Source organism: Oryzias melastigma, linkage group LG17 (assembly GCF_002922805.2).
Source record: "Oryzias melastigma strain HK-1 linkage group LG17, ASM292280v2, whole genome shotgun sequence".
In the NCBI taxonomy this organism is placed as follows: Eukaryota; Metazoa; Chordata; class Actinopteri; order Beloniformes; family Adrianichthyidae; genus Oryzias; species Oryzias melastigma.
Genome location: NC_050528.1, coordinates 16,453,066 through 16,464,334, shown reverse-complemented (window position 1 = coordinate 16,464,334; position 11,269 = coordinate 16,453,066). Strand labels below are relative to the sequence as shown.

The window sequence follows — 11,269 nt, the reverse complement described above, 5'->3', positions numbered from 1 at the left end:
AGGGGTAAATCCTGTCTTATCTGCTGCTGATTACCTGGATCAGTTGTGTTTGGCCAATAAGGAGCTTCAACGGCAGGTTGGTTGGAAAACATGTAGGACACCGGCCCTCGAGGCCTGAATTTGGGCACCCCTTTTCTAAACTGTAGTTTTCTGCAATTCTGCACCGTTTAAAAGGTTTTCTAGCCAAAGGATAGTGAAAATGAAGCAAACATCAAAATCCAGCACACAATTTTTGGTAAAAGTAGTATGTATTTTCCGTTATTAAAACATTACATAAAAATGTAGTTTTGGTGTTCTAATATGTTCCAGAGTGACAAACAGATATAACAAGTGGACGGTGTTCTCCAGGCACTTTGGTGGAGCATAGATCCAACTCGCTCAATCACTCATTGTGACAGTAACTTTTGAAGTGTTGTGTTTGGCTCCCCCCACAGGCAGGTGGCTTTGAGCCCTTAAACAAACAAACAGACAAACTTGTTGAGATGTTTGCAATCCAGTTGAAAAGAAAGAAAGAAAAGGAAATGGTTAGCAAAAGAGATTTGGGGGAATACATGTACCTTGTACATGCTGCAAACCAGACTGAAAAGTGAAGTTGAGGCCTTTTGTTGGAGGTCCTCTGTGTGCTCCTGCAAAATAATACAGTAAAAATAACAATTAAAAAAGATTTAAGCTTGAACTTTTACTTTTGTTGTCTGTACTGTTTATTCTATATGTGTAGTGCGGCTAGTAAATACTTAAAATGACCAAAACTATTCTTGATATTCTTATTTGTGGGAAGTTTATGAATATACATATGCAGATTACAATTGATATCTGGATGGCTAGATTAGAAAAAGCAAATTAAAATTGCTTATGACCGTCATTATTGCTTCAATGCTTAAGTCAGATGTCTGTCAGGATTCAATGTTTCAAAAAAAGAAGAAGTTATTTTGGCAACCATGGCAAACTTTTGTTCTTTAACAAAATGTTTGCACATTTATCAATGTTCATTCTCAAATAAAGTTTGTAAAAAGGCATCAAAATTTTGAATGGGTGTTTTTTTTAATATCCTATTAAAAGGTGCATTTTTCTAAAAATAGTTCCATTATTGTCACTTGTCAATAATTCTGTTTTTTTTATTTTATTGTTACCAATATTCCATCATCCAATTTTCTCTAAAGTCTAACATTTCAGCTACATGTTAGCCGTTTTGGCTAATTTAGGCTTTTTTCAATTTTTTTGGGTATTTTGGAGTTTAGCTAATATTTTTGCTACATGCTAGCTGTTTTTTTTATGTTTTTTAGGCTATTTTGGAGTTTAGTTCATATTTCAGCTACACGCTAGCTGTTTTGGCTAATTTAGGCCTTTTTCTGATTTTTTGACTTTTTTGAAGTTTAGCAAATTTTTCAGCTACAAGATAACTGTTTTGGCAAACCTAAGTTTTTTTTTTTTTGTTTTTAGCTAACATTTAGCTGGCTATCAGCTTCAGCATTTCCAGATATTAACTTCATTGATTTCATTTATGAAATGAATGCTTTAAAACATTTCCATCACAATCGGTAAGGTTACCTTTAATTATTTACGTAAAATTGTGTTCAACTGCGTTCACCTGTCAGCTTTGACATTCTAAACCTGAACACCGGAAGTAACTATTCACGTTTACGGCCCCATCGCCATTTTGTCCGACATCACCTGAAAAGAGTCTATTGGCTGGCTTTAGAAGACGGGAGATTTTAGTAACTATGAGTGTCATGATTTACTTCAAATATTTTTCAAATTCTATGTTTGATTAATGTACATCTGTTTTCTAAAAGGGTCAGCAGGACAGGAGATGTACTCTGACCTACTAAACTGACTTACCCCATTGATGGTCACCCAGGGCACATACTGGTGTGGAGGCTTCAAGCTTGCGGTTTGTTGAGCATTCTGATGCATCAGCTGGTTTCCCAGATCTCCTTTCAAGCAAGTGTTCAATTTGTCCATGCTTAGCTGAGGGTCGTACACCTTCAGACACTGCAGGCAACAGGTGGCATTGAATAAAAGCACAACATACCTAAAATTTCACACACAAGGGCGCAATGACACAAATGTTCCTTACGCTCTCAACTGAAGCCAGAACATCAGAGGACGACTCCATACAAAAGATGATTGGGAAAGCCATTTCAGTCATGTTCAGTAAGCAAGTCTGGAGGGAAGAATAAAGCAGATCAACCAGTGTATCAGTGGTGTGGCTGACGTACAGAAGTTTGTTGAATACAAGCGGAGATGCACACAAATAAAAAAATAAAAAAGTTTTCAGTGCATCTACAGGTATTTCTTGCATTTTGTTCACAGTAAATTAAGTTTAATAAGCTTTCACAGTCTTGAACAATAGTTCTCTGGAAATGTGAAAATTCTTAACCTTTGACTTTAGCCATCGACTCTTTTATTCACCATTTCAATCCAGTTTTTGAACCTGACCTTAAAAGGATTTAAACTGAATTACTTCCTTGTGTTTCTGTAAAAATGCATTCATTTCCATGTTGAATACATCCATGTTAACTGGCTGAACTTACCAAAAATTAGAATCTAAAAAAAAAGTTTAAAACTAGAAATATGGCATTACCTGCGATAATGCTCGTGTGAATGCGGTAAGCTGAATGTGGCTGCTGAAAAGTTCAATTCAGTTCAAGCTGATAGCTGAAAATGCTGAGTCAAAAAGTGGATATTATATTGACTAAATCCCAAAATTCTCAAAAAAAAAGAAAATCAATAGATAAATAAATAAATAAAGGAAAAATGTCTAATTTTGCCAAAACAGCTAGCATGTTGCTAAAAAATTAGCTAAACTACAAATTAGCAAAAAAAAAAGAAAAAAATTGGAAATGGAAGCATGTATTAATGTGCCCAGACAGTTAGCATAATGCTAATACATTAGCTAAACTTAAATTTGGCCCAAAAAAACAAAACAAAAACGGAAACATATCTAAACAGCAAGCATATTATTAAAATATTAGCTCAACTTCAAATTATCCAAAAGAAATGGAAATGGCAGCATGTCTTAATGTGCCAAGACAGCTAGCATAATGCTAATATATTAGCTAAACACCATATTAGCAACTAAAATAATTTGGAAATATGTCTAAATTAGCCAAAAAAGCTAGCACAATGCTAAAATTTTTAGCTAAACTTTAAATTGGTCCCCCCCAAAAAATAAAAAATTTCTAAATTAGCCAAAACCCGCTAGCATGTTGCCAAACTCTAAACTACACTAAAAAGTTTAAAAGCATCAGTTGCTGAACATTTTAAAGTTTGAATGATTTGCGCTTCAGAGGTGGCGTGTTTCGATGTAAGTCAACAGCACAAACACAAATTGAAGAGACCTGATGTCCCATCGCACGATGTAGTGGTCTGGCAGCAGCAAGACTTGAGCGGCGCGGTCAGACTCCAAATATTTACATTTTGACAGTTCACTGCATCACATCTGTCAATTCAGTGAATTCACTGCACGGCAAAAAGGGGCGGGGCCTCGTGAATTTGTCGTGCAAATCCCGTTCAGTGCGAGTATAGCATAACTGCACATCGCAAATTTAAATGAAAATACCACCAAATGAAGCTTTTCACGACAATTATCTGGTTAGATTAAAATGGTTTAATCAATTAGAAGTCATGATTAAGCTATCCCACAAAGAAATAATTGCTTGACAGCACTCATTTTGAAAATTCAGGTTACATTACTTTAAACAGCAATAGATATTTTGTGCATTTGTGGTGAAATTTTACCTCGATCATGTTGCCCAGGCACTCGTCTTCCCCATGCTGGCACTCAAAAACATATTTCTGTCCTTGAGTCTTTTCCTGGAATTGTACAGACAACAGACACAGACTTTAGACAGATGATTGGAAACATAGCGGTTCCTTTCATTTCCGCTGTCTGGAAGCAAAAAGTGTGATTCACCAGTTTCTTCCTGTTTTTTTCAAAATCTACGTTTGGAAAAATATGTATTTTAGCCAAATTGGTTCACGACAAAATGGTTGAAACACTTAAAGCAGGAGTGTCAAACTGAATCGCACAATGGGCCAAAATCCAAAACATACCTTAGGTTGCAGGCTGAACAGGATAAATGTTTATTGAACACTCTAAAACTACATTTTTAAAACTGTAACTTTTTAACATAATTATTAAATAGATATATAGCATTACTTGTGATAATGCTAGTGTGAATGCTGTAAGCTGAATTTGGCCGCTGAAGATGCTAGTGCTGATACTGAAGATGCTGAAATTGATAGCTAAAAACTCTGAAGCTGATAGCTGAAAACACTAAGGCTGATTGCCAGCTAAAATATTCGCTAAATGCCAAATTTGCCTAAAAAACAAAAAAACTTAAGTTAGCCAAAACAGCTAGCATGTAGCTAAAACAATTTCCAAAATTCAAAAATAGCCTAAAAATAAGAAAAAAATCATAAATTAGCCAAAACAGTTAGGATGTAGCTGAAGTATTAGCTAAACTCCAAAATAGCCTAAGAATAGTAAATGCTTTGATTAAAAATATAATAAAATGATTTTGAGGGCCGGATAGTTACCCAGAGGGCCGGATCGACACGTGATTTACACATACATACCTGTGCATTGCCGTAGGGCACCAGATCGACAGACATGATGTCATTCAGCAGGATCCAGGTGGGGAAGAGCATGTTCACAAGAAAAGCCCTGCAGCCTGGACACAGGCTCTCATAGTAAAGCCCCACCTGGACAGGCTCGGCTGTTAGATGAGACTTGCTTATGTTGCTCTCCAGGCAGTGCTTCAGGACCTGTGAATTGAATAAATGCACTCCTGTGAGAATTATGCACAACAGTTTGTCAAGTTTAGCCACACAGTTTTGGCAGAATCACTCTTTGACAGGCTTTTCAAAAACTCTACATCCCATCGCAATGACTCAAACAGTTTTTAAACAGACTGGAGTGCCCAGAGAAAACCCATGCAGGAACACATGCAAATTCGACACAGAAAGGAGCCAGCTGGGATTGGAGGTTTCCTCGCTGTGAGGGCTGAGGTGCTCACCGCTACAACCATGTGTAGCCCTAGAAGAAATACATTGGTATCAGTTTAAAAAAAAAAAAAAAAACAGGTTAATGTTGTGGTTGATGGTGGTAGTAGTACCAGCAAATATGCAGAAGTTATACTGGTTTTTTGGTGCACAGTAGTGATTCGAGGGCGAAAACACTTTTACTTCCCATTTCTAGTTGATCCCTTTAACACCGCAGCTCCAGTGTTTATGTTCTTTGATTTACTGTAGGTTTTCAAATGTTAATACGAATAACGTAATTCCATCAGATTCTGAAGAAGAAAAGCTGTAATATTGAAATATTGAGCAAAATATGCCCATAGATGATGAATGAGAAATTACTGAAAAACTTTGTGCACTTTGCAACTTGTGTACCTCCTCATACTAGAGCCCCTGTCCAAACTTTAAAATGGTCACTAACTACTGTTATTTAGTGTAATTCTGAGTTTAGCAACATTCTAGCTGTTTTTGGCTAATTTAGACTTTTTTCAATTTTTTAGGTTAATTTGAGGTTTTGCTAATATTTTAGCATTATGCTAGCTGGTTTGGCTGATTTAGACATGTCTCCATTTTTTCCTTTTTTCTTTTTGGTGCTTAGCTAATGTTTTAGCAATATTCTAGCTGTTTTGGCAAGATTACAATTTTTTCCATTTTGTTTTAGGATAAGTTGGACCAAAGCTAATATTTTAGCATAATTATTTTAGCCAATTTAGACATATTTCCAGTTTTTTAGGCTTATTTTGAGTTTAGCTCATATTCTACCATCATGCTAGCTGTTTTTGGCTAATTTAGACACATTTATTTTTTTTGGCTGTTTTGGTAAAATTAGACCTTCTTCTTTTTTTTTAATTTGTTTTTAGTTTTGATAATTTAGCATTTAGTTAATATTTTATCAAATTTCCGACTTCAGCATTTTCAGCTATCAGCTTGAACCTTTTAGCTATCAGCTCTAGTATTTTCAGCAGCCACATTCAGCTTACAATATTCATAGATTATTGCAGGTAATGCCATATTTCTACTTTAAAACTTATTTTTAAATTCTACTTTTTTGTAGGTTCAGTCAGTAAACATGGATGTGTTCAACGTGGAAATGAATTCAGGTCAAAGAACTGATTGAAATGGTGAATAAAAGAGTCAATGGCTAAAGTTAAAGCTTTAAAAACTTTTAAATCTCAAGAGAACTATTGTTTAAGACTACTGTAACATTTCATAAAAGAATAATTTAATAAAAGAAATACCCTTTAAATGCACAGAAAACTTAAGAAGTTAAGGTTTTTTAGTACTTAATGTCTATTTGGTCCTGAAAGCATTATTTTTTGGTTCTGGTTTAATTTTAACCAAAGACTCTTGTTTTGCCAAATTAGATGGAGTTGGAAAAACAAATCAGTCAGTGAAACAAATGTTGTAATGTATTAAACTGTTGTTTAATTTGTGCAAATGTAAAACAGGGCTAAATGTGTTTGTTCAAATATACATTTAACTTCCAAATGTACAAAGTGTGTTGTACTCTGTGATCAGTGACTGTGTCCTCTGTCAGGTGACACTGAGTCACTGAACACCTGATTTAAATCATTTCCTAAAAGAACATCATGTGAGCCGTGAAGTCAGCTGATCTACATTCAGTGTAAGTAAGGTAGAGTTCTGAAAACAATACCAGTGTTGACTGTTAGTATGAAAAAACTACTTTTTGAGCTTTTATGTGTTATACTGTTCATCCCTCACTATAAAGAACCCCAAAACGGTATTTCGATTTGTTCAGGTGTTTCTGAGTAATCCTCTAAAAACCTGTGCTCTCCCCAGCAGCCCCTCCCATACTCACGAAAACAAGCGGGTCCTCACATGCTGATGTCACAGAGTGAGACCGCCCCTTTCAGGAAGAGTCTGCTCTGACAGCCAGACTAACACCAACATTGGTGATCAGCAAAATACTTCAATTTTAGACAGTGGTGGTTTTTGATATGAGCGACATGCACAGTTGCACAGGGCAGCATTTTTCCAGGAGGCAGAACGGACAGGGGGTAGGGGGTTGTTATATCTTTTAAGTATCATGAATAGCGGAGCGCGCTTGTTCTTGTTGTCTAAAGGCAAATTTAAATGTCAAATTTAAATGGTGAGTAAAATCTTGAAAGTTATTTAAGGTTTAAGATGATTTATTCTGGAATAATATTCCTACCTTTTTAATATTTATAATTACCAGTATGTTAAAAAGTACGGTTTTAAACTTTTAAAAATTGGCATTCTGCTAGCTTTTTAGGCTATTTTGGAGTTTAGCTAATAATTCAGCTACATGCTAGCTCTTTTGACTAAGCTAAGTTTTTTAAGTTTGTTTTTTAGGATAATTTGGCATTTAGCTAATGTTTCAGCTTCAGCGTTTTCAGCTATTAACTTCAGCGTTTTCAACTATCAGCTTAAGCATTTTTAGCTATCAATGTCAGCATCTTCAGCAGCCAAATTCAGCTTACAGCATTCACGCTAGCATTACTGCAGGTAATGGTATATATCTAGTTTATAATTATGTTAAAAAGTTACGGTTTTAACGTTTTAAAAGTTTGGTTTTAGAGTGTTGAAAAAATGTTTATCCTGAACGGCCCGCGACCTAAGGTGTGTTTTGGCCCCTTGTGCGACTAAATTAACACCCCTACCGTACATCATTAAGACACTCGCACCCCCAAACCAATTTTGCAGACGCGGATTATATTTGTGTTGTGAACTAGTGTATCGATAGCCGGGCCTACCAAAGGCACATACATGGTATGTGCATCCATCTTGGAAAAAGTTTGGGTAACTTTTGTTGGAGAACCGCATGGCTGTAGGCTCTAGGGTGACGTCATGAAATGTACAGCACCCACACGCAACTGTGGGTGGAGCTTCAGGAATCAGTCGTTTTACTTCTGGGTAAGGGGGGGGGGGTCATGAAAATACCTAATATTTCATAAATAAATTTATTTTTTTAGTGTTCAAAAGGTAATATATATGGATATAGCTTTAAATCATTCATTCTCACAGGTTCTCTGTCAGGGAAAGTCATATTCAAACCTGACAGAAGCATCATGATCGCCTCATGTTCCCCTTAAAATAAATACATAAATAAAAAGGTATAAATAGTCATTACAAATAAAGTATAGCATAAAACACAGGGGTTTAAACTCAATAAACCCCTTTTGTGACAGTAAAATTTGTCTAAGGCAAAAGGCTCTTAGTTCGTGTCTGTTTGCTCAGCTGTTGGACAGGACAAGTTAAAAAAGAAAAGAACAATACAGACAAAACCTGCATTAACACTTATCTAATATCAGCCTAAATAAAAAAAAAGTATACGTGCTATGTCTTTCAAGTAAAAAGTAAAGCAAATGCACAAAAGAAAGAGTTTATGCTTTATAGGTATTTTTTGTTTGTTTGTTTTGTTTTTCCAAAATCCGAAATTAGTCCATAACCGAGAATTAGAAAAGACAAACACTCACTCCGCACTGAACGGCCGAGCTCACGGAGGAACACCACTTTGCCGGTGGATACGGGCAGGAGCAGCGACCGAGAGGAGAGTTCAGGCCGACCGTGAAAATGACCAGCAGAATGACAGTCTTCATCTTCAACAGCTATCAGAGTCTGTACAGACAAACACAGAGTGTCCAGAAACACAGAGAAGTAGCAGTGCACTAAGTTGGTCAACTTTAAATACTAGAACAGCAAGCTTCCCTATCCGACTTCAGGCCGCTGATTGGCTCTCCACTGATCCACGTGACCGCGTCACTTGTAACGAGGAGACAGAACTGTCTGCTTTGGATGTTTCGGTGACTCTGGCGGGCGGAGGTTGAAGCCAACCAGGAAGTAACAAAACGGATTTTTGTTTTTCTTGAAGAACTAGAACACTAAAACTAAACATGGCTTGACAATATTAAACCGAGGTTTTAGTTATTACAGTCAAACAGAGGAGGTCATTGCAGCATTAAACAACAAAAATCAAACTAATTGCATAAAAAAACAGATCGGAGCAAAGTGAGGCAAACAACAAAAATGTTTTCACATAGACACAATAAGGAAGTTTTGAGTCGACTGTTTTTCATTTTTGGTTCCTTAACACTTTAACACCGGAGCTCCAGTATTTGTGTTTTTTGATTTACTGTAACTTTTCAATTGTTAACGAAATAATTCCAGTAGATTCAAGGAGAAAAACGGAATCTACTGGACTTATCAAGTTACCAGTTGAAAAGTTACAGTATGTTAACGATTATGTGTTTACGCATCACTAATGACGCCTCAGGTGTTAAATGGTTAAGGAGCTTCAGTAATTCCAAATTTAGCTTGAATTCGTTAATAAATATTCTAATTTTGGGGGGGATCTTCAAATGTACTTGTGTTTGTGAAATTTAACCAGACAAAGGATTATATTTAATCAGATGTCTTCTAATTTGTTTTCTAATAAGATGCCAAATATGAGTGTTTAAAGTCCTCTTATAACATTTTTTTTTATAAACAAAAAAACTTTCCCAGTAGTTTTTAACCAAATTCCAACAACCTGAATGTCCTAAAAAGCCATTTTTCGTGTTGATCTGAAGCCTCTTTCCAAAATCTCCTCTGAGGGGGCGTGGCTTTTGGAGCTGAGCAGCTCCGCCCCATACCCCCTCTAACTTGTCCGTTCAAACAGATACGAGCTGAGAGCCTTTTGGGTTAGAAAGATTTTACTGTCACAAGAGGGATTTATTGAGTATAAACCCCTGATGTATTTTGTGCCAAACTTTATGTATATTGATTTTGTTTATATATATATTTTTCTTTTTCTTTTTTACTAGACCGGACGGAAAAGAAGAGGGGGGATGGGGGAGGGTTGGCACAGAAGAAAGGTATACCAGAGGGGGATTTAGAGGGTAAAGAAGATGGTAACAGAGGGTAGTAACATCGGAAAACGACCATGTATAAAAATGAAATCTGGAATGGGCGGGGCCTGTTTACACACACACTCAATAATTACAAACATACCTGTTGGCTAAAATAGTCTTCACATTTTACTAGTTAAAATGTACACAATACAACTGCAGTTAATACACACTTATGCATATAAATCCACTCAAATAAAGACTTTCATTCTGACACAAATACTATTAGTTCAAAGGTGAGCTGACACCTGTGCTCAGGTGAGTGTTTATGTTTCACTGATGTGGATGATGATGGGATGTACAAAGGGGCAGAGCGCCCCGCCATCCCCACACCAAGACCCCCTGCCAAAGCAGCGGCAGCAGCCAGGACCCCCCTACAGCTATGAAGGGGCCGCTGAAGGAATCTGGCCATCGGGCAATCCCGCCAAGCATCCAGACCAGGGCAAGACCCAGCCGCAGCGCCCCCCCCCCCATGCCAGGGAGGGGGAAGGGATAGGAGCACAGAGAGTGCAGGCCCAAGCCTAGCCAGAAGAGCAGCCCCCTCACCCCGCCAGGAGGACCAGCGCAAGGTCCCACCCCCGGAGAGCACCCAACTCCGGACGAGCAGCCCACCACCACCACCCAGCAGTACCGGGCATCCCCCCACCTCACCCCGGGTACGAGCCAGGGTGTCCCAAGGGAGACCCACCCAATGCCCCAGACATCCACCCGCCCCCACCGTGGGAGGCACAGTGGGGAGCAAGACTGGGGCCGCCCACCCCCGCCCAGGAGAGGGACACCGAGGTGAAGCTGGGGTCCCGGAGGAGTGATGTGAACAATGTCCGACCAGGCTCTACCACTGATGGAATTTTTTGGAGAGGACCAGTTCTCAAGAACAAGTACCAGAACCCGCACCACCGAGACCTGCAGGACACCCAAGCAAACGAATGTAAATAAAACAGACAAAGCTCTGCTTTGAGTCTGTTTTTTTCCTCCTCTTCCGTTGTTTTTTGAGCTGAACGCTGTCCCCGAGGGCTTGTTTTGTTTTGTTGCTTTTTTCCTCCGTACTTATTAAAGGCTGCATCTCATTATCATTTGATGGTATAATCCATGTTCTTAAGTTTAAAAAATTTTTCTTTTATCAACTAAAGATGCTAGCTGGAGTCTTATATGAAAGTTCTATGAAATCGTCTATTTGAAGTTAAATTTTGAATGCAATTGAGATGTATTTACCGTGTATGTAATCCAAAAAATAATAAACGTAGTTTCATTTGAAAATGTGGTAAAGGGTGTTTTTTTTTTTTTTTTGCACTTCAAGGTTTTTTCTTTATAGGGAAAGGACTTTGTTACTAGACTTTGTTACACTCATTCATGCCATTAAACTTCATCAACCTCCC

At 37.7% G+C, this 11,269-nt stretch overlaps 1 protein-coding gene across 1 annotated transcript; it reads right to left on the bottom strand.

The window, feature by feature from the left end:
- Window positions 1-229: 229 nt before the first annotated feature.
- LOC112144428 (gamma-interferon-inducible lysosomal thiol reductase) lies at window positions 230-8,716 on the bottom strand. The gene is made up of 7 exons (XM_024268953.2): window positions 8,484-8,716; window positions 4,582-4,770; window positions 3,742-3,816; window positions 2,078-2,164; window positions 1,840-1,992; window positions 558-626; window positions 230-451 (listed from the first exon to the last, which is right to left on the bottom strand). The coding sequence occupies exons 1-7, from the start codon at window positions 8,604-8,606 to the stop codon at window positions 383-385; spliced, it is 765 nt and encodes a 254-aa protein (XP_024124721.1). The 5' UTR covers window positions 8,607-8,716; the 3' UTR covers window positions 230-382.
- Between the last annotated feature and the right edge of the window lie 2,553 nt (window positions 8,717-11,269).

Bases quoted from the DNA above. Each gene is read 5' to 3' on its own strand.
- LOC112144428 (XM_024268953.2), bottom strand. From the start codon at position 8,606: ATGAAGACTGTCATTCTGCTGGTCATTTTCACGGTCGGCCTGAACTCT. The intron at 2,165-3,741 runs GTAAAATTTCAC...TCTTCCCTCCAG, and splicing joins GCCTGGGCAACATGATCGAG to ACTTGCTTACTGAACATGAC. The intron at 452-557 runs GTACATGTATTC...TGTTTGTTTAAG, and splicing joins TGGTTTGCAGCATGTACAAG to GGCTCAAAGCCACCTGCCTG.